This window comes from Callospermophilus lateralis, chromosome 12 (genome assembly GCF_048772815.1).
Source record: "Callospermophilus lateralis isolate mCalLat2 chromosome 12, mCalLat2.hap1, whole genome shotgun sequence".
Taxonomy (NCBI): domain Eukaryota; kingdom Metazoa; phylum Chordata; class Mammalia; order Rodentia; family Sciuridae; genus Callospermophilus; species Callospermophilus lateralis.
Genome location: NC_135316.1, coordinates 56,863,731 through 56,886,834, shown reverse-complemented (window position 1 = coordinate 56,886,834; position 23,104 = coordinate 56,863,731). Strand labels below are relative to the sequence as shown.

General features: G+C 40.4%; 1 protein-coding gene across 1 annotated transcript; it reads right to left on the bottom strand.

The window, feature by feature from the left end:
- Positions 1-6,570: 6,570 nt before the first annotated feature.
- On the bottom strand, positions 6,571-11,661 carry LOC143411395 (uncharacterized; the record flags this gene model as incomplete). Its single annotated transcript, XM_077110680.1, is given in 5 exon segments — positions 6,571-9,530; positions 9,533-9,879; positions 9,881-11,268; positions 11,417-11,580; positions 11,583-11,661. Coding segments are annotated over 5 exon segments (4,938 nt in total), but the record flags the coding sequence as incomplete, so codon positions are not given.
- Positions 11,662-23,104: the final 11,443 nt, after the last annotated feature.

Sequence of the window (23,104 nt, the reverse complement as noted above, 5' to 3'; positions counted from 1 at the left end):
TCTTGATAGCGCCAGAGTTCAGAGCGAGCGTAGATGGAAGAGGAGGGGCAGGGCATCTGTAGGCAATCCAGGAGGAATGAGGGGATGGCCATACATGACTTTGAAAGGTGAGAGATTAGGAGGCTTCTTTGGCAAGGCCCTAATGCACAATAAAGCCAATGGGAGCACTTTTACCCAGTCCAGACTTAATTCCATAGTGAGCTTGGTGAGGGTCTCTTTAAGGGACCAATTGCTCCTTTCAATCTTTCCAGAAGCTTGGGGGCAGTAAGGGCAGTGGAAATGCCAAGGGAGTGATAGCATGTGAGCCAGTCCCTGAGTTACCTGGGAGGTGAATTCTGGGCCATTGTCTGATTGGATAGAAGTGGGCATCCCAAAATGGGGGATTATGTGAGTCAACTATCGTTGAGGCCTGCTTGTTAGAAGTGGGAAAGGCTTGTTTTTTACTCAGGGCATGTTGGTGAAATCAATCTGCCAGTCTGCAGCTGGAGTATGACCGCAGGCTTGATGAGAAGGGAAAAGCTTAGGTTTTAATGGAGTATTGGTATTGGTTCTCTGGCAGATCTGAAAGTGAAAGTGATCTGTTGTAGGAGGATCTTATCGCATGGGGAAAGGGTGAAAAAGAAGTGAAGGAAAGTTAGTGAGACTCTGTGAACTAGAATGGAATAGAGATTAAAGAAACTGGAAGAGTTGTTGGGGATCTTTGGGCTGATTCCCAGTGGTAATGAAGAGTAGCAGAGAGGAGGTAAAGCTCTGTAGGGTGGCTGATCTAGCTGCTTGATTAGCCATGGAATGCCCCATAGTAGTAAGGGAGGAGTCAGTTTGATGTGCCTTGCAATGGATTATTCCCAGTTGGGAAGGCAGCCTGGAGGCTCATAAGTGTGGAATTCATGACTACCGTCCCTCTGGTGGTCAATAGCCCCCTTTCTTTCCAAATGGCTGTGTGGGAGATCAGGATATGGAAGACATATTTGAAATCTGTATATAGGGAGAGGTTTTTTCCCTCCGCTAGCTCTCATGCCCTTGTGGTAGCTATGAGTTCAGCTTATTGGTTGTTGGTATTGGGTGGGAGAGGTTTTGCCTCTATGATGGATGAGAGGGAAATGACAGCATACCCCGTCACTTTAACCCCTTTGTGTATAAAGGAGCTACCATCTGAGAACCAGACGAGGTCCAAAGAGGCAGAGGTCCCTCAGAAATGGTGGTAGTGCAGGGTAAAATTGACTCTAATTAACGGGGATCCAAGGGTAAGCTTGTGTGCTTCTTTCTGGAGGTCAGGGGCTGCTGCTAGGGCTCTGAGGCATGGAGGCCAACCCCTGATGGTGGGGTTAAGCTGTTTGGATAGGTAGGCCACTGGTGCAAATGTGGGGCCATATACATAGAGGGCGAAGGGTCAGGAGAGGTCCGGGAGATGAAGGGCGGGTGACCAAAAGAGGGCCTTTTTGTAAAGGGCTTCCCTATCTCTGAGGGTAGGGGTTCATCTTGGCTAGATTATATAGCAGCCTGGTGAGGAGGAAAAAATTCAAAAGTAATCCAGGCCCTGAAGTCCCAGCCAAACCCAAGAAAGAGAGTCATCTTTGGTCTTTGGTGTAGGTATAGACACAATAAGCTGTTTTCTGTCTACTGTAATGGCCTTTTTCCCTTGAGAGATAGAGAACCCTAGATACATGCTATTTGGGCCTTTTGTGGAGAGGCCCGATAAACCTTTAAGGCCAAGAAATTAAGTAGGAAACTGTGTCATCTGTTGAGTGCCCTTTGGACGGGCTGGAAGAATTTGTAGAGGTTTGCAAGAGGTGCAGACAGCAGGATTGAATTGGGGCAAGAAGAAAGACTAGAAGAGATCACTTAGATTGGAGGGACCCAGGGACCCAAAAAGGAGCCATCTGCTTTGGTTGTCTAAGGGATAAGTGGGCCAGGCCTGGGTGCTATATTTGATCCAAGAGGCATTGTAGGGAGAGTCAACCGGCAGAGAGGACACATTATCCATGTAAGGAGGAGGGAAGAGGACACAGAGAAGGAGGAAACTGATTTATTGGCAAAAGGGGCATCCCTGCTTGAGCCAAAAAATCAGGAGTGCCTAAGTGGCAGGTTCGAACTGCAGAGATTGGTCGTCACTGAATCCTGACAGTCGAAGCTCTCGTCCTGGACAGAGCCATAGCCGTGGGAGACCTTGGCCAGGCTTTTCAGGACCCCTCCTGGAGAGGCCGGATACTTCCAGGGCCGGAAAGTGGGGAGAGGAAGGGGAGGGTAAGCGTCTCTCTAGCGGCCAAGTCTTAAAGGTGAGAGGACTAGGACTTTCGAATCTGCCCAAGGAAGAAGTCCCTGAGGGCCACTGTAGCCTGAAAGGCTATGGTGGGGTACTTTTCTCCCTGCAGGTGGGCAAAGAGATTTGCCGGATGATAGGGGCACTGGGGGTCAAAAGATTGGAGATCGGAGGCCAAGGTTTGTCCAAAGAGGTGTGGACTATCTCGAGATCCCTGAGGAAGGACAGTCCAGGTTCTAGTGGTGGGATCTGTCCAGGTAAAGGCAAAAAGATGGGGTATCTGAGACAGCAGAGTGTATGGGTTGGGAACCAAAGGATGTATGGGCCTAATGGAGATGTAGTAGGTCCTGAACTAAGTGATAGGACCCTTTTGGCTTTTCTACTTCTAGTATGGGAATATTGTAAGGGGAGTGAGCAGGATGGAGGTACCCCTTGTTAAGAAGGTCCTGAAAAATAAGTTGTAGGCCCAGAGGAGCTTATGTGGACAGGGGGTATTGAGCCTGATTGGGGAAGGTGTTAGGATCTTTACTGGTGGGCAGGAAATGGTGGAGGGGATGTGGGTATCTCATACAATCGGGTCAACCTGGTTCATAGGTAAGGGGTTCTTTTTAGAATGGTGTTTCATGTCAGCCTCACAAGTGGAGCAGAATGGCAAGTCTTCTTCCAAAAGGGCCATAAAAGATGAACAGACTGATTCTGGGGCCTGACTGAAGCCAGGAGCCTGGATGTTGATTGTTGTATTGAATTTAGAGAGAATATCTTGGCCAAGCAAAGGAACTGGACATTGGGGCATAACTAGGAACGTTATGAGAGAATGGGAAGTTGTCTATGTAACAGAGTAATAGGAGAGTCTTTTTTGGATAGATGGTCCTTCCTCCTACCCTGACAATAGGAAAGATGGACAGCATTGTTTGCCCCCAGAATTCTGTCAGGACTGAGAAGGTAGCCCCAGTGTCAAGGAGAAAATCAGCATTGCACCAATCCACCTGAATCCGCACCCTGGGTCCCTGTCTATTGATCATTACAGCCGGGGACAAGGACCCAAGGCACCGTCAATTGATTGCCATGCCCAGAAGGTCAGAGGGTTCCCTGGCCATAGGCCTTCTACAGGATCTAGGATAGTCAGAGACCCAATGTCAACCCAATGTTGTTGACATTTAGGGCATGGGGTACACGGAGTTCATGGTGTGGGGCACACCTTGGCACAATGTCCCTCCTTGCCACACTTGAAGCAGGCGCCAGGTGTGTGTGTGTGGGTTCAGTGATGGGCAGCGACCCGAGGAAGACCCTGCAGGGCCTGGGCAAGCATCTGAAATTTCTCAGTCTGGGGGGTAACAGGGCCTTGTTCAAGCTTTTTTAGTGTGGCCCAGATGTCGAGGTAGTTCTGCGAGAGGAAATATGTCATAAGGACATGACGGCCATCTGGGGTTTCAGGATCTAGGTTACTGCTGAAGGGCTTTCGTAAGCCTATCCAGAAATTCTGATGGAGTCTCTTGTAATTTTTGGAAATTTATGGCCTTACGTGCAGCTTTTTTGAGCCCAGCAATAATACATGGGAGAATCAGTCCCTACTCTGTATGCCAGCTTGTGTATAATCCCAGTCAGGAGCTTGATCTGGGGCAGCAAGTGGCCCCAGAGGGTGATTGAGATTAACTTGGTCAGTTTCATCCACATGGGCTCTGGAAAGTTCCCAGACTCTGGTATGTTCCTAAAGAAGGATAGTATTAGCCAATAACATATAAGTGAGGCTATAAGCCTGGAGGACCCATTGAAACTCTCTTCTGTGGTGAATGAGCCCAACCTTCGCTCGAGTTGCATGTGGTCATTCATAGAGAACTGGACATGTAACTGGATAGTGCCCTCAGGTCCAGAAACCTCTCTTAAAGGGGCCATGGTTTGTGGGACTAGGGAGCAGGACCTAGTTTGCGGGTAACTAAAGGTGTCGGCCAAATTAGGGGGTACACCTGAGGGGCTGGACAGAGCCAACAGGGGAGGTCGCTCGGGAGGGGGTTCATCTGTCGAATAGGTCGGGGTGAGAACGAAGAAGAGAAAAAGCCTCAACATAGGGGATCTCCTTCCACTTTTTCGAGCTCTTGTAGAAGTTAAACAGATCTCTGATAATTGCAGGATGTAGGGATCCTCCTGGGGGCATTGACTTTGATTGTCTAATTGATAGTAAGGCCAATCTGTGTGCAGAATTTAATAAGGGGGAGTCTGCAGGGAGGGAAGAAGAGGCCCCCATAGGTCAGGAGAGGGACAACGGTGGTTAAGACAGAGAGAGATAGAGATAGATAGATTAGAGAGAGAGAGAGAGAAAGAGAGAGAGAGAGAGAGAGAGGAGTGCCTGTTCTTCCACTCCTCAGGACCTTCCACCCATGAACTGGGTTCCAGAGAGTCCATCGAGACCTTGAAGATCCTGGTGGGGTGCGTTCTCTCCTCCAGATTGGGCGTCAGAGGTTTGCCAAACGATCACGGTCAAAGCCCCTGCGTAGCCCATCTGAAGTTGGATACCCAATAGGAGAACTCACCTACTGAAGAGCCAGTGTTGTGTGAGTAGCAGTGCTCAGAAGAGTGGACAAGGATGGCACGCCTTGAGAGAGGGGGACCTCGAGCAGCGAGGAATTCCCCTTCCCGGGTTTTGGCACCAAAGAAAGAATGAAATGTAAAGGTCAGGCGAGCGTCGGAGGAAGAGACCACCAAGAGATCATCTCATGCAATGGCAAAGCGTTTATTGGTCAGCATGCTGAGGCTCAGAACTCACTTGAACAGAGCCAAGAGAGAGAGAGAGCCCTGAGCCCAGCTTATGCAGAGCTTATATACTTCTCTTGGAGAGGGCAGGGAGAGAAGTTACATTTTGCAGTTTGGCAGTTGGGGACAACACATTCTGGGAACAAGATTAGTAAGCAGTTTTGGCAGTTAGAGACAGCACATTCTGGGAACAAGATTAGCAAGCAGTTTCTTAAGATTTCAACAGTGTTTTGTTGAGCATACAGAAAAATGGAGTGACAAGTACCTGTTTTATTAACCTTTCATTCCCCACTTTTTTTTTTCTGGCTACTTTTAATCATAAAAGTGATCATTGGGGGGTGTCACATTCTGTGTCTGCTAGTGGGGTATATTGTTGTCTGATTACCATAAGTTTGACTTGTCCAATTTGGGCTTGGAGAAAGGAAACTACACGGTTAAGTAAGCAGGGTCCTAGAGTTAGTAACAATATAAGAATTATTAAAGGACCGGCCAGGGCTGATAAAAGCGTAGTTAACCAGGGGGACTGTGTGAACCAAGACTCATACCACCCTTTTTTGGGCCTCTCTCTCCCGCTGATGCTCTTCAAGGCATCTCCTTAGTTTACTCATAGATTCTTTTACCACTCCAGTATGGTAAGCATAAAAACAACATTCTTCCCTCAATGCAGCACAAAGGCCCTCCTCCCTCATGAAGAGGAGGTCCAACCCTTGCCTGTTCTGTAAAACAACTTCCCCAATCCAGAGTAAAGTCAACCCCTTCCCTTGGGGGAAGTAAATGAAGGAGTATAGGAAAGTGAAAAAACCCTAGTAGGTTTAGGTTCGGGTGGTCTATGAGGCCCAATTCCTGGCTTAAGGGGATTGGGCCCTACGGCCAAGGGAATTTCTTTTCTCTCAAACCTGATAGTGAACCAAAGGCCAAAATCATATCCTGTGGTGTAAAATAGCATTCCATAGGTCTTTCCTGAAAGCCACACCCAGATATTTTGGTTTCTTCCTTTGGAGGTGAAGGTTATATTTAGGGGGTTGCATAGGCTATTTGTGTCACATGGAGTAGGGTCAATTAGTCTAGAAGTCCCCGTTTGGGGGCTTCGTTTGAATGGGAGACATTGTTTGGGATTTAATTTAGTATTATTTCTTCCTACCCGAATCAGACTATCAGGGGAGTTTGGGTTCCACCAGACAGCCCCTGTATGTTCACATCCCCATGACTTACAGAAGAAGTCAGCTTTTCCTCCACACAGCTGTAACTGTTTGCGACTTTGATAGTCCGCTGGGCAAACATAATAATCCAGGCTAGCCAACCTACATCTGGCTTGTATGTCCCTATATCCATAATGTTTGTTCCCAGTATCTATGGTACGGAAGGAATTTAATGGAATTTTAGTGGGATCTTTTTCATCAGGGATATCCCAATAGGAGAGACCTATAGCCAGCTGACAAATGTCTGGGTGGAGAGATGGCCACCAGGTCCCTAAGGGGGCTGTATGCGAGATAGACCATACTTCCTGTCCAATAGGATTGGTGATCAGCCATCGCTGCTGAACAGGCTGATGAGGGTTAGGATTACTGGTGGTCAAGGGGAGAGTCCATAGCCCTATCCACATGGCGAATACGCAATTTGAGAGGGTTACCAGTCTTTTCCAATTTCCAGCCAGAATCTGGACAGGGCGCAGGCTTGAGATGAGAGGCATGGATCCAGGAAGTGATTCTGTCTACTTTTACCGCTGTAGGTGTTATAAGTAGCACCTGGTATGGTCCTTTCCAGTGGGGTTCTAGGGATGACACCTGATGTCGTCTTATGTAGACAAAGTCTCCCACTTGATATCGGTGTGGAGTCCCTTCATCCCCAGGTTGGTAGGCAGTGGCTAGCTGTTTCCACAGGTATCGCTGGGTTCTTTCAAGAGCTTTAAGTCTGTCAAGCAAGGGGGTGTGAAAGGAATTGTTAGGTCTTAGAGTTGGGGTCAGGTCCCTTACTGGAGGAGGGGCACCATAGAGAATTTCATAGGGAGTGAGGTTACACAAAGAAACAGAGGGAGTATTTCTTGCACGAAACAGTGCATAAGGCAGGAGCATAGTCCAATCTTTTATGGCAGTCTCCAAGCTTAATTTTGTCAAGGTCTCTTTAATGGTTCTATTCATTCTTTCTACCTGTCCTGAGCTCTGGGGTCTATAAGCGCAATGTAACTTCCAATTAATCCCCAGGGTCCTGGCTAACCCCTGACTTACCTGGGCCACGAACGCCGGTCCATTATCAGACCCTATTACCTTAGGCAGGCCGTATCTTAGAAAAATGTCTTCCAGGATCTTTTTGACCACCATTTGCGCCGTTTCTTTTTTCGTGGGGAAGGCCTCAATCCATCCTGAAAATGTATCTACAAAGATTAGGAGATATTTAAGTCCATATCTTGCTGGCTTAATTTCAGTAAAGTCCACTTCCCAAAACTGTCCTGGTCTGGTCCCTCGAAGACGCCTTCCTTCAGGAAGCTTGGAAGGGTAAGCATTAACCAATTGACAGACCCGACAGGCTTTTGTTACCTGTTCAGCTATTTCCTTTCGCTGTGAGCTGGTTAGTGGAAAACTTTGTTCTTGGTCCTTTAGAAATGCCTGCAGTTTCTTTGAACCTAGGTGAGTGAGTTGATGTACATTTTTAACATAGTGTAGGGCTTTCTTAAATTGCAAGCTGGGCTCGGTGTTGTCAAAGAGTTCAGTGTCAGTGTCCTTAGATGTTAAGTTGTCGGGTTGTTCTGATACAGATAAATCTTCTGTCTCATATTTCCCCCGTGTGGAAAGTGTTAATATGGTTACTCCGTTTAGGGCTGCCAATTTAGCCTCTTCAACCGCCCTCCTGTTCCCGACCGCTACAGGATCGTTTCCTTTCTGGTGTCCTGGGCATTGCACTATAGCTAGTTCTTTAGGGCTTTGCACTGCTGAGAGGAGGCGGAGGATCTCATCTCTGTTTTTTATTTCTTTTCCTGCCGAGGTTAATAGTCCCCTTTGCTGGTAGATAGCCCCATGTATATGAGCGGTAGCGAAGGCATAGTGGCTATCTGTGTATATGGTGGCCTTTTTGCCTGCCGCTAGCTCTAATGCCTTCGTGAGGGCGATTAGCTCTGCCTTTTGAGCCGATGTTCCCTCCGGGAGGCCAGAGGACCAAATGACTTTAGTTCTGCTAACTATTGCTGCCCCAGCCCACCGCTTACCGTCCTGGAAAAAGCTGCTGCCATCAGTGAACCATATGACCTCAGGGTGGGGCAGTAGCTGGTCCTTTAAATCCCGTCGTATACTGGTTTCTTCTGCCAGTATATGTTGACAGTCATGAGTGACGGGTTCTGATGATTGTTCAGGTAGTAGTGTAGCTGGGTTAAGCGGGGCAGGGGGTCCCAGTATTATTCTGTCCTTATCAAGTAACAGGCTCTGATAGTGTGTTATTCTAGAGTTTGATAGCCATCTGTCTGGTGGCTGACGGATGATGCTCTCTAGGGCATGGGGGGCTATAACGGTTAGCTTTTGTCCCAACGTTAACTTATCAGCATCCTTGATTAGTAGGGCTGCCGCTGCTATAGCTTTTAGGCAATGGGGCCATCCCCTAGCCACTGGGTCCAGCTTTTTAGATAAGTAGGCTATAGGCCTTTTCCAGGGTCCTCGAGTCTGAGTGAGCACTCCTCGTGCTATTCCTTTCCTCTCCTCAATGTAGAGAGTAAAGGATTTTTCTACATCTGGGAGTGCTAGTGCTAAGGCCGGAGCAGATAGAAGCGCCCTTTTGATGTTATCAAAAGCTTGTTGGTGCTCACGGTTCCATTGGAATTGGGCATTTTCCTTTAACAATGGGTATAAAGGAGCAGCTAAGGATGCAAACCCAGGTATCCATAACCTGCAAAAGCCAGCAGTCCCAAGAAACTCTCTGAGTTGCCTCCTGTTAGATGGGGGTGGTATCTGCACAACGGTTTGTTTTCTGGGCTCAGTGAGCCATCGTTTACCGCCCCTAAGGGAATAGCCCAGAAAGATTACTTCTTGCTGGCAAATTTGGGCCTTTTTGACAGAAGCTCTATACCCAAGTTGAGCAAGCTCGGATAATAGTGCTTGGGTCCCAGACTCACAGTTTTCCTTGGTGTCTGCTGCCAGTGGCAGGTCATCTACATATTGAAGTAGGGTGACTTCGGGGTGCATAGTTCTGAAGTTGTTGAGATCTCTGTGGAGGGCTTCATCAAAGAGAGTAGGGGAGTTTTTAAACCCCTGTGGGAGTCTGGTCCAAGTTAGTTGGCCGGACGTTCCGGTTTCTGGGTCTACCCACTCGAAAGCAAACAGCAACTGACTATCTTTATGCAGAGGCAAGCAAAAGAAAGCATCCTTTAAGTCCAGGACAGTATACCATTTTTGCTCAGGGTTTAGGGTGCTAAGCAGATTGTACGGATTAGGTACTGTGGGGTGAATGTCCTGCACTCTGTTGTTGATCTCTCTTAGGTCTTGAACGGGGCGATAGTCCCCAGTTCCTGGCTTTTTTACTGGTAGCAGGGGAGTGTTCAGGCTGACTGACAGGGCCTTAGAACCCCCAAGGCCAAATATTTCTGAATATGGGGCCTTATCCCATCTTTAGCTTCTTTGCTCAGAGGATATTGTTTAATATTAATTGGAGAGGCTGAGGTTTTTAACTCTACCACTTTTGGAGGTTGTTTTATGGCTAGGCCTAATCCAGCAGTTTCTGCCCAGGCATCTGGGTAATCTGTTATCCATCTCTGGGATAGCTTGCCTGTTTGATCAGTCTTGGGGGCTGTGAAGAGTTGATGTTCATCTTCTACTGACATAGTTAAAGCCATGACTATAGGAGTTTTTACTGAAGGATTTAGAAATTCCATTTGGGGGCCTTCAGGGTTAAGTTATTCTGGCCTGGAGTTTGGTGAGCAGATCCCTGCCCATCAATGGGGCTGGGCATTCTGGGATCACTAGGAAGGAGTGATGGACTTTTCCTTTTCCCAGGTCCATGGTCCTCTTAGTTGTCCAAGCCCGATATTTACTGCCATTAGCCCCTTGAACTAGAGACCTCTTAGTTGATAGAGGGCCCAATGGGGCCTTAAGGGCTGAGTATACTGCCCGTGTATCCACTTCAAAGTTTACTGGGGTCCCCTCCACTTCATAAGTTACCTTGAGCTTGGGGAGGGGATCCGAGCCCCGACTTTCCTAGTCATCCTCCAGAGTTAGTATGGCTGGCTGGCGTGGCTGTTTCTTTTTAGGGCACTCTCTGGCCCAGTGTCCTTTTTCTCTACAGTAGGCACATTGATCTGAGGTCAGAGGTGGCTTCTGATGTGGGCCCAGGTATCCCTTTCTATCTCCCTGTCTCTTAACTTCTGGCCTATTTGTTGTTGTAACCAGGACCTTAGTCAATGCTTTAGTCTGTCTTTTGCTTCTCTCATCCTCCCTTTGCTCCCTTTCTTTCTCCCTCCTTTGCTCCTTCTCTTTCTCAGTTTCCCTCTTAGAGTATACCTTCTCGGCTTCTCTGACTAAATCTCTCAAAGTCATATCTTGTAATCCATCTAAGCGTTGTAACTTTTTTTTAATATCTAGGGAAGCTTGCCCAATAAAGGCCATCGTGACAGATGCCTTTTGATCTTCTGCCTGAGGATCAAAAGGAGTATATCTCCTATATGCCTCCATAATTCTTTCTAGAAACATAGAGAGAGATTCATTAGGCCCTTGAATAATCTCTCTTACCTTGGCCAAATTAGTTGGCCGTCTAGAGGCTGCTCGGAGACCCGCTATTAGAGCCCGGCGATAAGTGGACAGATGCTCCCTACCTTCAAAGGTGTTAGGATCCCAGTTGGGTCGATTCAAGGGGAAGTCAGCTTCAATTATGTTGGGAAGTTGTGTCGGTCGCCCATCTGGTCCGAGGATATTTTTTCTAGCTTCCAGGAGGATTCTCTCTTGTTCTTCTGTCATGAAGAGAGTGCCTAAGAGTTGTTGGCAGTCATCCCAAGTAGGCTGGTGTGAAAACATCAATGACTCAATCAGACCTGTGAGCTGGGTGGGGTCCTCGGAAAAAGGGGGATTATTATTTTTCCAGTTATATAGATCTGAAGAGGAGAAAGGCCAATACTGGTAGGCTTGCATTTCTCCACCATGGCCATCCTCTATCATTGGCCCGTAAGGACGGAGGGGAAGTATCATGGGGGCTTCAGGGTTTTTAATCATTCGCTGCCCTTTAGCTGGCCCAGCCTCCTCTAGGGGAGGAGGGGCTGGGTGTGCCGCAGGGAAGTTATCTGGAGGGCGCTGGGCCGACTTAACCTCCTCCAATGGTGGAGGGGCTGAGTCAGCAGCAGGGGAATCACTTAGAGGGTTGGGAGTTAGGGAATGAAAGCAGGGGATAAGGATAGGGAGAAGTGTCCAGTAGAGTCAAATCTTGAGACTCAGGGAGAACAGAGGGTGGAGGAGGAGCAGTGGGTTTGAGAGATAGGATCGTGGGGGGTAGAGTAGGAGCAGGGATAGGGACAAGAAAAGGCTTCACCCATGGGGGAGGAGATTCACAGAGGTCCTGCCAAGTTAAGATATACGGCTGTTGATCTGGATGGCTATGTGGCCCGGCTGAAAAACAATATCTCTGACTTTTCGAATTAGTGGGGGGTAGAAAGATCCTTCTGGAGGCCATCCGACTCCGAAGGTGGGAAAGAGAAATTAAAATGACTATGTCATAGATATTTATAGAATTGCAAGAAAATAATTTAATGCATAACAAAATCAAGTACTAGTAAGGATCTAGAGAAACTAGAACTATAATAAATTACTTAGAAAACAGGCAATTTCTTTAAATTTGAATATATACTTATTACATGACCCACTAATACAACTTATAAGTGCTTACTCCAGTGAAATAAATTTTATCCCCACATAAAAATGTACATAGATTTTATACATTTTTATTCATAATTACCAGAATATGGGACAACACAATGCTCTTCAGCTTGTGAATTTATAAATAATAGGAAATCAAATCATGAAATTATAAATAGCACTAATAAGGAAAGACCTATAGATACAAGATTGGGTAAACCTCAGGTGTTGTATGTTGACAGACAGAATTAGAAATCAAAAGGTCATGTATAATATCATGATATTTGTTTGAAAACTTTCCTAAAGTCAAAGAAAGTAAGAGGCACCAGATCTGTAATTACCATGAGCTGGGGATGAGGGAATGTGTTGATCATAGGAGGGCACAAGAAAACCATGTGCTATAAGGAGAAAGCTTTAGATATTGACTTTGGTGGCTGTAACATGACTGAATGCATTTGTTAAACCTCATAGGACTATACATTACAGCAGGCAAATTTTAGAATGTGAAGTATACCTTAACAAACACAACTTGAAAAACTCTAATCAAGCCTAGGCTGAAATTATCACACTCTTCTAATTTTTTAATCCATCCATTAAATTATGAGTACTCAGTTCTGATTTTTGCTTAAAGGACATTATCCCAGTGGATAGAATATGTTGATGAGAATGCAGTAATCATTATCTACATGGCATATGACTGAAAAAAACCTTTATATAGTACTGAAGTAATCAAACTTCAATTAAGAACCTTGTGGCTTTAATCTTCTAAAATTAGAGATACTCTACCAAATATAAATTCCTAATTTTTTATTATGCCTTAAATATTAAGGTGAAACATAATGTACAATTCCAATTACATAAGAATCCTCTTAAAGTTTGGGTAACTATCTATTACGGGATATTATTAATGAAGTGGTTTATGCCTTTCAGAACTTTCTTCATCTTAGAGGAATGTTATGAGACTACTGACCCTAACTGACAAAAAATGTTTTCTTCACTGTTCTAAAATTAAGTATACTTAACTATCTGCTAGTCCTCCTTTAGAATAAGGATTCTCCTTTTATTTTCTTTCTCAAACTCCCTATCCATACATATACCCTCAAATTAAAGGCTTTTATACTTTACATGGTTCAAACATCAAAAACTATAGTAAGATTAGAATTTTTGACTTAAAAGCTATTTCTTTTTTTTTGCAGATAACACACATTTATGTTTATTTGATATTTTTATCAACTTAAGGCACAGTTATGATGCTTTTTACCTTGAATAATGCTAAGTATACAAAAACTCTTTCTATCTTTTTTTTTTCTGGGCAGTTTTTTTTTCATATCAACTCATGTGAAACATGGTACATATTAAAGATTTCATATTATTTATTATTTCTCTTTAAATTGAAACTTTTTGAGATTAAATCATAGGATATTTTATTTCATAAAAATTTTTATTAACTTTTATGTCTGAGTTTTTGTTCTTAATTTGTTTGTTATTGATTTTGCATTTTTTCCTTTTCCACCTTTACATAAATAATTTGGAGATGATACATGTAATTTGATCTCTGGTCTCTACAGCAGCTCCTAACAGATAACTTTTTAAGATAGCTGAGTAAGCGTGATATATCAGTCTTACTTTGACATCATATATACTACGTTGCTTAATTAAATATTTACTAAAATTCAAAAATCAATATCCAAAAGACATATAATTAAGTCAGAGTATCTGTCTCTACTTCTGAAATACTTAATTTCAATATCTTTGATCCTAAATCTAAATTTCAAATTTTACTTCTCTTTTAATGTTGGAGATTTAAGTCTGTATTTTTACCTTCAAAACTAATCAAATTGTTTCTTAGAGAATTAATTTTAAAAAGAATGGGAAAAACATTTCAATATATCATGGATTTTTATTAATTTACACGATATTTTAGCTTATTTATTTTCTTTCAAAAACACATTAAGATAATCTTTTATGTATAGAAAATAAAATTTCTGCCAGTATGTCTGATAAATACATTTCATAGAGCTGCACTAGATTATAATTCAGTAAGAAATTATTCAAATACTTAATGGATAGTAGATAATGCCTCTGGCATAAATGCTGCATTTAAAACTAATGTTCATAAAACAGTATTTGTAGGAAATGATTTGTGCTAGAAAGAAAGAAATAATTCTTACATGCATTATTTTATGAGATATTTATTGAATTTTTTTCTTTCTGGGAATTTCCATCCATATATTTTTATCAAAAGAAGACAATAAAGGACAAGATAACAGGTGTTGAACACTATGTGTTTGTATACAAATAGAATATGCAGTTTCAAATAAATTGTTTTTATTATTTAATAGGTTAATCAAATTTAGGGTTCTAGAAAAATAGATATTTTATCTACTCTGTAAAGACAGACTTAACTATATCCACAATAATTTTCAAAGTCTTTGTGAAAAATTTCAGTGCAGATTCCTTTGCTTAACCTTTGTAAACCAAGGAGGGTCATTCTTATTTAACAGAAATGTCAGTATTTTAAAAATTGCAATTTAACAAGAAAGTGTTGTTCACTCTGTTAAAATATCAGCTAGAAATAATGTTAATTTGAACAAATTAAGTTAGCTAACATGAAAATATTAATAGGCCTCTCGTGTTCTTGATTATATTTATAATATTTAATGTATTAAAGCTGCAGAGAACGTGAAATATTTAATATTTCTAAATTTTAAAACATACAACTAAATAAATTTAATTTTAAACTGCAGTTATCATTAATAATAATGCAAATGTTATAAAGAATAAATCCAGCTTCTTTAACCGTAGTTTTGAGTAAGCATTCTTAAAATTTGTGTTTTATCTGAAGATATCTTACTGTTTTCTATTACGTATCATTATGTTGAAATTGTATGATATTGACAAGTTAAAGGAAAGGGAAAAAATAAAGTACTCTTCTATGTATATGACATACTTTTGTGGCATATAATTTTTGTTAAAAATCAGTCACAATTTAAATGAAAATACTTGTAAGATAAGTAAGTGGAAGAAAATGCACATTGTCTTATGCATTTTGAAACCCAATGAATAATGATAAATTACTGGTAATAACAGAGACATGATCTTTCTACATGATTTTTCTACAGTCTCCCAAGTTATAATTTTTGTTTTATTTGTGTTGCTCAGCTTTCTATATCACATTAAGTGTATAACATTTCTCTTTAGACAATATTAATGGTTTCACTAGAGAATGGATTGCCAGTTTTCAATCATTTTCATGATGTCCTTGACCATATCAAGTAGTCATTGATGCTATGATTTGTAGCTGAACTCATGCTGGGAATTTGAAATGAACTGAATATTGAATTTAAATAGACATTGCAATCCATTTTAATGTATCTGAAAAAATAAAAATATCCCCAACACAGCCTCAAGAGAATGTTTGCAATTCTCTCCAAACTTGTTTTTCAAATTGTCTGAGAATAAATTGTTAATATTATTTGTCTTTTAAAAGTAAAGGGGCCCAAAGTTCAGCTTTTCATCTCACTGTCTCTTTGTATGATTTATGCTTCCAGGGAATTCTCTATTGCTTTTAAATGTAATAATTGTATTGGTTCTGGCCTGCAAAAGTAGTATGATAAAAATGGTAGGTTACATATCCATAGCTCTAAACACTCATTGTACTTTAATATTTTTTATTTCTAACATATAGCTTCAGTGCTTTTTAAATACAAATCAAAATATTTTCTTTGAGATGTGGTAAAAATGTTTATAACAAGAGATATTTAATCTTTCTAATCTAATATAACCTTTAATATGTAGAATTGCATCTTTCTCTTTTAAATCTGTCTTAAATTCATTTAAATTCACAAAATATTCCCATGATACTGGAATTTTATGCAAGATATGTTAGCAACTTACAGTCTCAATAGGTAGGTTAAGCAGGTTAATTGGGTTTTCACTTTACCAATTACATTCCTGCTTATTTTAATGAACATTGTTAAAGTATATTGATATTATATTAGCATCAGGTATATAATTTTCTCTCATTTATGTACAATTTATAATGTTTGCCCTTTACTTCAGAAAAGCCACTCTATCAAAAAAATAATATTTTACAATTGCGAGTGCCTTTTACTTCAGTCTTCTTTTTTTAAATATGTATTTCAGATCCAATTGAATATATAAGTTTCGTTGGGTATTCTGTTTAAATACAATGGACCATATTTATGGTGCTACCTCACTGGTATATCCACCTGAATTGCCTCAGATTATTCATTTACTATATTTTACTGACACTGAGGAAATTCAAGACAGTGAATAATGGGCCAACATCAGGTATCATCACTTATAACAAAAACTAAATCAAAAACATTCAGTTCAGTAGGTCTTTATGTCTATTCTTTATTTTCAATATAAAACAATTTCATTTATATAATTGATAAATTGTTCTATAGAATATGTAAACTATTAACATAAAATAACTTTATAGGTGTATATTGCTTTCTGTTTTTCAAAAATATTTTATTAAAATGCATAAGGTACATGCCTATTCAGCTTACTTTCCTCCAGACACCACATTTCTACATACTGTTCATTCATTGGTCATCCGAAGTTTTTAATTTGATATTAGCTCAATTAGTTAATTGGTATTTTTTATGATGTGTAAGGAAAGGCATCAGTTATACACACATTTCCTAAACATATTATGATGTTGAATTGCAGTTTTATAATAACAAACTAAATATAATTATTATACACTATAGTTGTTTAAAAATATACTTTTAGTACTAGGGACATAGGGTTCAAATATTGACTCCATTTTTAAAAATTATTGAGTGATTTTAAACAACTTACTTGACCCTCCTCTGTCAAAATTTTTCCTGCATAGTGAACATCAAAGGAATACTATGTGCCCATGGGATACTATGTCAATTGAATGGTTGCTTTTGATTAGATACTACAACTTAAGCTGCCAGAAAACCCGACATTAAGTGCTAAATAAGTATTAGCTCCCGTTTATTATGAAATCTTAATGAAAGTACAGATATGCAGAAAGTACAGATGTATATGCTAGCTTTTTGTCTCTGTGACCAAAATACCTGGCAAAAACAATTTAGAGGAGGAAACATTTCAGCTCATGGTTTTGGAGTTTTTCAGTTCATGTTCATCAATTTCTTTGTGCTTTAGATGTGGCAGAACATCACAGCAGATGGGTATGGTGGAGGAAAACAGATCAGCTCACAGCATCTAGAGAGAAGAGAGAGATAGAAGGAGCTGGTAATAAGACAAACTTTACCAGAGGAATCCCCATTTGACCTACTTCTGCCAGCAAGGTCCCACCTCCCAGTAGTTCATTGATCCCACAATGGATTAATCCACTGATGAGGTCACAGCACTCACTTCCCAAATGTTCCACCTAGAAATACATGAGACTTTGGGGGACATTTGAAATCAAATCCATAAGATTCTGCCTCTGCCTCCAAAACATCAGACCTACTTCAAACTCCATTGAGTCCATTTCTAATATTTCACCATCATCTTAAAATTTTCTGCTTTGCTCAGCAGTCCAATTCAATGTCTGCTCTGAGATGCAAGGCAAAATTTTAACTGTAAATTCTTGTTAAAATATAATAGTAAATTCCATGCTTCCATTGAACAGTGGTGCAAACTAAACATTCCCATTCCAAAAGGGAGGAGTGGGAGAGTAGAAAGAAGGAATATTACCAAAGAAAGATGAAAAACTGGTTCTCCAGTACATCTTCAGTTTCATTCTCTTGGCTTCCCATATCACAGTCTGGGGGGCCTCCTTTAAGGATTCTGATGCTGATACACTGCCTGTACTCTCAGGTCTTCCTTTGAAATGTCTGTGGAAGCATCTATGACCCCAAACTCTAGCACTTTGTATTTATGCAAAATTATCAGCATGTGGACAAGACCAAATCTGCCAATAACACCAGCAGTACCTTGGCCCCTTTGGCCATGACCAGCTTATAAATTCCTGGGTGACTGAGCACGGCAAAATTAAGTCTGGGGATGCAACTTCTTCTATGCAAGCAGGTTGCATCAGCACTATATTCCCAAAGCAAAGTCTTTCAAATGAGTTTATACATTTATACCTTAACCCTGACTGCCATGGATGAGGTCTTCCTTATCCTTGCTGTGCCCAAAGCACTTCTACCCATTTTCTGTGCAAATAAGTTGATTTCTCTGAATAGATGTTTCATCTGAATAGATGTTTATCTATTCAGCAACCAGACCTCATTGGCCCCTATTTTTATACGTACCTTTTCTTTTAGCAGTCTTCAAGCTCTTCAAATATTTCTGCTCCATTTTTGCTTCTGATTAACAGAGTTAATCTAATTAGAATCTGACAGTAATATACTACTGGCTATATATTGAGGTGCCTTGAAATTTCCTCCACCAGATTAATTATTCTATTACCTTTAAATTTAGGCTTACAGAAATTCTTAGGGCATGAATGAAGCATAACAAATTCATTGCCAAAATATAACAAAAATGACCTGTTGCCCCATGATAAATAACTTCATCTGACACCTCAGGAACATAATCTTTAGTGTCTGCATTCCTTTTGGCATTGTTATAAATTGAATGTGAGGTATGTCCCCAATACATCAGTGCTAATATTCAGAGTTGAAATGATCAGATATTGAGAATGGTAACCTGATCAGTGCATTGATCTATTTTATGGATTTGATGGATTAATAATTTGAAAAAACTACTATTTTAGGTGGTAACTATATGGGTGGCACGTAGTTGGAGGAAGCAGGTTTCTGAGGATGTGCCCTTGTGACATATAACTTTTCCTCTTGTTTCTTCTCTTCTCCTCTCCTCCCCTGTACTTCCCTCCGCTTCTCCTCATCTCTCTTCCTCTTCACCTCCTCCTTCTACTCCTCTGTCTTCCTCTCCTCCTCCTCCTCCTCCTCCTCCTCCTCCTCCTCCTCCTCCTCCTCCTTCTCCTTCTTTCTCCCTCTTGTCCCACCTCTCCCCCTTTCCTGATTACCATAAGATAAGCACTTTTCCTTTAGAAATGCACTTCTTCCATGATATTTTGTCTTATCTTGGGCCCACAGCAATAAAGCCAGCTAATCATAGACTGAACCTCTAAAACTATGAGTCCAAATATATTCTTCTCCTTCTAAGTTGTTGTGGTTAGTTATTTTGGTTAGAGTAACGAAAGCCCAACACAGGCATGCCAGACATAGGCATGCTGGTCTGAGCTCCGAGCAGAATCATTCTTTAAGCTTCAATTACATTATAAGGCATCTCTAGTTTACATCTATAAACTTTTCCAAACTCTTCCTGCAAACCAAGTTCCAAGGGCTTTTAAAACAAAACCAAATTGTCAGTTTTAGTCATAGCAATAACCGTGCTTCTTGGTAATAATTTTTTGTGTTAGTCTGCTTTTCATTGCTGTGGTCAAAATGTAACTGGAGAAGAGTTATCTCTGAAGAAGAGTCAAAAGTTCCTGGAGAAAAGGTGGGGGGTGGGGGAACTTGGCTCAGTACCAGCATGGTACTTGGCTTTTGTAATTAATGAAAAAAAAAAATTCAGCACATTACAGTCAGAGGCATGGACAGAGGTTTACTTAATAAAGTAGAAACATATCCATGGGAGAATATGGTTAATCTCAAGACTGAGTTCCCCTTTGAGTAAATCATGAGAACCATCTCAAGAGTGAGGCACACTTTGGGGGTTCCCAGTTCATTTTATTAAAAAACTCAGTGAGGGGTGGAAATGGAAAGGTAATTATAATATTAATATGGTGATTTCAAAAAGGTTTATGTTCTTATCATTCTTCAGGTCCTTAAACTGATGTGGGCTTCATTAACTAACCAGTATATGGCACTGGAAAGTGTCCTAAATTATACTTTTCTCAAACTATTCTATCTCTCTTTACTTAATCTATTTATTAAGGGATTAATTAACAGTACACAGGTCGATTTATAGATATTTCATGAAGTTTTGGAGACTGCCTCAAGTAGTAACACGTCTGAGGCCTGGAAAAGTATGCAAAACTTTTGATTAAAATTTTATTTACTTGTCCTTCCTGTATGTCTCCTTTCTATGTATTTCTTATTTCTTCTGTTCTCTTTCAAAAATATTTGACAAAAACAATTTAAAGGAGGAAACACTTTTAAGGATCAATTTCAGAGTCTTCAGATTATGTTTAGCTGTGTCCATTTGGGGTTGAGGTTTTAATGTTCTGAGTCAAAATATCATGTAAGGAGGCCATGGTGGAGTAAATCTCAGCTCATGAAATTTTAGAAGCACAGTGAGTGTGTGTGAAAAAGAGTAAAGAATTAGAGAGAAGATAAATCCATCCAGGGCTTGCCCCCAGTGGACTATATCTTCTAACTAGCTCCTACTTCCTTGTATTCCATTCAGTCATAAATCCATTAATCCATTATGATGTCTGAACCTTTGTGCTAGTCATATTTTCGTTGCTGTGACCAAATTATCTAACAAAAACAACTTAGCAAAGGAAGAGTTTGTTTTGGCTCATGGCTTCAGAAGTCTCAGTTTATAGTTGGACAACTCTATACCTCTGGATAAGACATCATGGCAGAATCATGTGGCAAAGAAAAGATGCTCAAGTCCTGGAAGATAGGGAGAGAGAGAGAGTTATATAAAGTGTGCCAAGAACAAAATATAAACCTCAGAGTCATACTCCCAGTGCTAAATTACTTACTTACACCAGCCACACCTTACCTGCCTGTATTTCTACCCAGTAGAGTAGTCCTTCTAAATTATTAATCTATCAAATGTATTAATCCACTGATCAAGTTACAGCTCTCATAACTTAATCATGAGTTTTCAGAGGATACTTCATATCTAAACCATAACATTCCACCTCTATCCCCCAAAGCTCATGTCAATCTCACACTGCAAAATAAATTTTCAAGAGTTCTCATTGTCTTTATAGTTTTAAAATTGTTCAAAAACTCAAGTCCAAAAATCTCTATGACTCCCGGTAAACTCTTGGCTGTGAGTCTGTATAAAAATCAAAAGCAAATTATATATATAGCCAACATATATAGGTAAAGAGTAAACATTTCTATTATAAATGGAAGGAATTAACACATAGAAAGAACAGTCAGGGGCAAAACAAGGCAGAAACCCAACTGTGTAAACAAGTCTTCCTCCACATCCTGTAACTGGAGAAAATAGTAGTAATATATGAACTCCAAAGAGCTTGTGAAGTCCCTCTTCTTTGGCCTTGCCAGTGGCCCACGTGGACTCTTAATTAAGCTGGCTCTGTGCACAACCAGCAGTACTTCTCAGCAGATATTCCATATTACTGTCTTCTCTCAACCTTGGAGGTCTCCAGTGCAATTTCGATTTCCTTCTTACAACTTCACACATTGTCCACTCAGAAACTGCCCATAGGGATTCTGATCCTCCAATACTTTTCCTGATCTTACAGGTCTTTCTTTGAAATTTTCATGGAAGCCTTGATGACAACTTAACTCCAGTATCCTGCATTCCTACAGAATAAAATACCATGTAAACTATGTCATGGTCTGCTGCCAGTTCAAGTAGTAGCCAGGCCTCCTTAAATATGCCTGCTGTGGCTTCTTATGGTCTGCACAGATAATCACAATGAAATAAATCCTGTGTGCAAAAGGCCCTGGGTTAGAATCCTCAGCACTAATATATATAATATAAATATGTATATATTTATTATATGTATAGTATATATATATATATTATAAACATATATTATTATAAATGAATATATATATGTGTATATATGTATATATATATTGTGTGTATATATATGTGTATATATATGTATGTGTGTATATATCTATACATATATGTGTATATATGTATACACATATATTATGAGTAAACTGCTTACTAGAAAGCTTTGTGTGGGTATCCCCATGTTTTCTCCTCAAATGAATTTTGATTTTTACACCCTTGAGTTTGCAATGGGTGTGTTCTGACAAATTCTTGAGATTCCCTGAAGGCATCTTTTCTAGTATCTCTATGAAAAGTATTTAGATTCTATTTACTGGCTATAATCTCTTCAAAAATTACACCTTCCTTGGCAGGTTTACATGTTCTTTTCTGCCCAAATGTCAAGCTTTTAAATTCTTCATCTTCTGTTTTCTACCCTTATTTCTCATAGTACCCATGCCATCACTTGACTACTGTGTTATCTTGAAATTTTCTCTGCCAGATTACCTAGTTCTTCACCTTTAAATGCAGCCTCATGGAAAATCTCAGGACATGTGAAAAATGTACACAAGTTTTCTGCCAAAATGTAACATGAATTGCCTCTAATTTAATTCCCCCCAATCCCCCCTGAAAATTCATGAACACAGGCATTATGTCTGAATTTTCCTCAACATTTTGCATCTCTGAACTCCCACCAGAATGTCCCATTAATCTCTGCTTCCAATGTTCTAAGGTTTCTCTAGCTTGCATCTCCAGGCATTTCTAAGTTCCTCCCAAAAATCTGTTCCAAAGGGTTCTGAAACACATTGTTAATTCAGCCAAAGCAATGATTATGCTTCTTTTTTTGCCAGTTTATGAATTAGTCATTTTTTGTTTGTTTGTTTGTTTGTTTCTGACAAAAAACACCTGACAAGAACAACTTAGCAGGGGAAAATTTTATTTTGGTTCATAGTTTTAGAGGTCTCAATCCTTGGCAAGCTGACTCTTTAGCTCTAAGCCAGATGTGAGGCAGAACATTAAGGAAGAAAGATGTGGCAAAGAAAAGATGCTTAGTTCATGAGAGATGGGAAAAAGAGAGAGAGAAAGGTGCCAGAAATAAAACCGAAATGCCAAAGGTATGTCCCCCAGTGACATTCTTCCACTATCACACTCTACATGCCTATAGTTATCACCCACTATAGTAGTCCTTTCTAATTATTAATTATTTTAATGGTATTAACTGCTCTCATAATCTAATCATAAGCTTTCAGATCCAATCCATCACATCCAATCTGTATCAGCTCTTGTGATGAAATCATTTCCTCAATACCCCACCCCTGAACACATGACATTCTGGGACACTCCAGATCCAAATCATAACATATGGTATAAAGATATTTTGTTCTTGGGAAGACCAACTATCTCAATTTGATTTAATACTTTGATCTTTGTGTAACTTATTCATATGATAATAATTCAGTGCTACATTTTCTTCTTAGAAATATAAATTATAGGGTGCTCCTTTTCGAACTCTAAATCTTCCTTTCAGAATATATTATTACTTTTTTCCCATATTTTTCCAGTAATGCAAGGTCTTTATGGACTTCCTTTATGC